At 30.3% G+C, this 3,179-nt stretch overlaps 1 protein-coding gene across 1 annotated transcript; it reads right to left on the bottom strand.

The window, feature by feature from the left end:
* Nucleotides 1-1,391: 1,391 nt before the first annotated feature.
* Nucleotides 1,392-2,310, bottom strand: LOC131631179 (uncharacterized serine-rich protein C215.13-like). Its single transcript, XM_058901959.1, has one exon. It carries the CDS (start codon nucleotides 2,194-2,196, stop codon nucleotides 1,591-1,593), a length of 606 nt encoding a protein of 201 aa, XP_058757942.1. The 5' UTR covers nucleotides 2,197-2,310; the 3' UTR covers nucleotides 1,392-1,590.
* Between the last annotated feature and the right edge of the window lie 869 nt (nucleotides 2,311-3,179).

Here is a 3,179-nt window from a genome sequence, read left to right on the forward strand (position 1 = left end):
TCTATCTAACTTCTAACCAACTTGTTCCAAAATCTTCTAAAGGAAGACTATGGCTAGTGACTTTTAATATTTACTATATTATAACAAAAACTTTTCAAAATTCCTTACTATTATATTAGTTCAGATTTATCATAAAGCTTAATATCAATAATTAAATATAAAAAAATATCTCATTCCTTGGTAGTGACGGATTTTGAAAGTGATTTCATATTTAAACTTTCAAATTTTTTTCATAATTTAATTTTAGTAATTTTAGTAATAAACTGAAAAGTTGTATTATTACTATGATGTGATACTTTATTTAATTGAATCAACCCAATCCAAATCCGAGTTTTAAGGATTAAAGATATAAAAAATAAAAGCATGTCTTGTCAAAAACAAAACAAAATGCTTTTTATAAATCAAATACTCAAAATATATATTTTAAAAAGTAAATAATAAATATTTTTAATTGATATTAATAATTCATAAAATTTGGTAGCCACCCCAGTTGTTTCCACTTGACCATAAATTAATGTTTGTTGAAAAAAATTGATTAGATAGATATCTTGGATTTTAAAACCAAATATTTCTTATAGCATTAATTAAATCCAAATTAATATAATTTATAGTATTTTATATTTATGTCTTCATCTTATAATAGTCTCTCCTTCAAGGTTCTATTATTTTCTATCCAGTTCCATACCATATGGATGTCATTTTCCAGAACACTGTTCAGCACCATCCATCATTCCAGTTCATCCCAACTTCAACATCATCATTATCCACAAAAACAATTAATTGTTTAACATCTTATTTCATCCAAATCCAAATCCAAATCCTCCCCCACTTGCTTCCAAACATATATCATATTTCCTGCAAAAATTAATCACCCAAATTAAATATTCAATATTTAAAAATATAAACAAGACTACATATAAATTAACTCCAAAAATCAATAACAACGGTGCTGAATAAAATGACTAAAAGAGTACAACAACAAAACAAAAATGACGAAAAAAACTCGTCAAATAAAAAAAAGGAAGACTCAAGTACACAAAAAAAAAAATTAATAATAATTAGCACAAAAAAAAGGGGAAAATACGAACAGTTATTGAAGAACACGTACGAATAACACGAATACACGCACACAACGAACGGACTGAACGGAAATTTTTACGACTGACGTTACGCAATATGGAAAAAATAGAAAAAGAGACAAAAAACGCAAAAAGAAAAGGAAAGTGCTATGGAACTGAAAACTAGAACAACGCACTTAAAGATTAAACTCAACGTCATTAAAAAAAGTTTGCCTGAATTTAATTTTGGATTAATATTATGAATTAATTACTATATTTATTTTAAATGGAAAATTGTTTTTAATGAAATTCGGTCCAGAAACTCCAAAAACGGACATCAATGGCTGCCATTCATAGAGATATATGTTCTATATGTACACAAACAAGGAGATAAAAAGCACATAATCACTTCTCCTCCGTTGATTTTCTGAATCGCTTGCACAGCCGTTAGATCTAATCATCTGAATCAAATTCCGCGAGATCTGGCGCTACCGTCAGCGGTGGCCGGAAACCTAACTGTTGATCGGAGACTTCATGATTCTTCAGCTTTAGTCATAACAGATAACCTACTCGGTCTTGGATGAAAATCTCCTCTCCTTTTCTGCTGATGCGACGAAGGACGAATCAACGCTGCAAGCGCTCTCTTCACGAGATCTCCCTCAACGCCGCGAATCCTCACTAACGAATTCGTCATGGCTGATCTACGCGCGTTTAACCGATTCTGCGAATACGGTGTGGTGACGGCGCGTGAGCCGAAGCCTTTGTGAAGACTACACCGGAACGAACCGGGATGCGTCGTAGGCGAACACATGCAAGTCCGCTTCGGTTGGCTACTACTCTGTTTCTTCCCGCCGGTTCGAGGTACGGCCGAGATAGACCGGTTCGGAGAAATTGAACGGTCTAGCGAAAACCGAACCGATGAAGACGATACAGACGGTGAAGAATTATATAGACTGACACGTGTCGGAGAGGTGGAGCCTCGGAAGAAGGTTGTGGTTCGGGAGGCGAAGCTTGAGGATGAAGATGCGAAAGCTGTGGATGAATAGTGAGTAGGTGATGGTTCTGAATTGGAGAATCTTGGTGAAGGTGAAAGGGAACGAAGTACAGTGGTTCTTGATTTTCTAGAAGGTGCCGCCATTTTTTAAGCTTAGAGAAGAGTGAGAGAAAGAAAGAGAAGAAAAAAAAGGAAGAAAAGTGTTTTTCTTTTCTCTAAAGGTGGGTTTGGGTTTCTGGTTTGGCAAACCTAGCTTTACTCGAGCTATGTATATATAGGATTTTGAAGAAGGTGGAAATGTGTGAATGTGTGAGTGTTTGTGATGTGGTGCGCACTGTAGTGTGTGGGGTTAGATTCGTGATATTTTCTTTTTCTGTTTGGTATTTTTATTTTGATGAATTATACTGGTGGCCCCAAGAATCTTTTCTTTTCTCTTTTTACTATTTTAATAGTTGTGGTCCTTGGAATATTATTATTTTACTAATTTGCTTGATATTCTCTGATCACCCATCTTTTATTCATTTTAATTATAGAAAAAAAAACTGTTTTAAAATTAAGAAAAAATTATTCAAATATAGTATAATAACTAAAACCTTTTTAAAATATAATAATCAAAATCTTACTATCACACCAAATATTAATTTATAATATTTTCATAATTCAAAATAGAAATTAAATTTAGATTTTAAAATTTCATAAATTTAAAATATCAACTGATTTTATTTTCTGACAATTTCAAAATAGAAAATAAAAAATCAACTTGAACCGTAACAAATTTAATTTATAATATTTGATAAAATTATCTATTGAACTAATAATAAAAATGAAATCACATAAAAATATTTTCAATAATATTTTTTTTTAAAGATATGATACTAAAACTAAATTAAAAAAAAGATAAGTTATAAAACTCCAGTTAAAATAATTTATTAGAAAAAAATTACTAAAGGTATATAAAAAATTAAAAAATTGTTGGAAAATATTACTATTAAACAAGTTTAATTTAGTCTTATAAATTTGTAAATTACCTATTAATGCTCAAAATTTTGTTATATCATACAAAATCTAAATTTATCTTTAAAAATATTGTGTTGGTCTTAAAATAAGTAAAAGTTGGTCAAAATTTT

Source organism: Vicia villosa, unplaced genomic scaffold, assembly GCF_029867415.1.
Source record: "Vicia villosa cultivar HV-30 ecotype Madison, WI unplaced genomic scaffold, Vvil1.0 ctg.000780F_1_1, whole genome shotgun sequence".
NCBI lineage: Eukaryota > Viridiplantae > Streptophyta > Magnoliopsida > Fabales > Fabaceae > Vicia > Vicia villosa.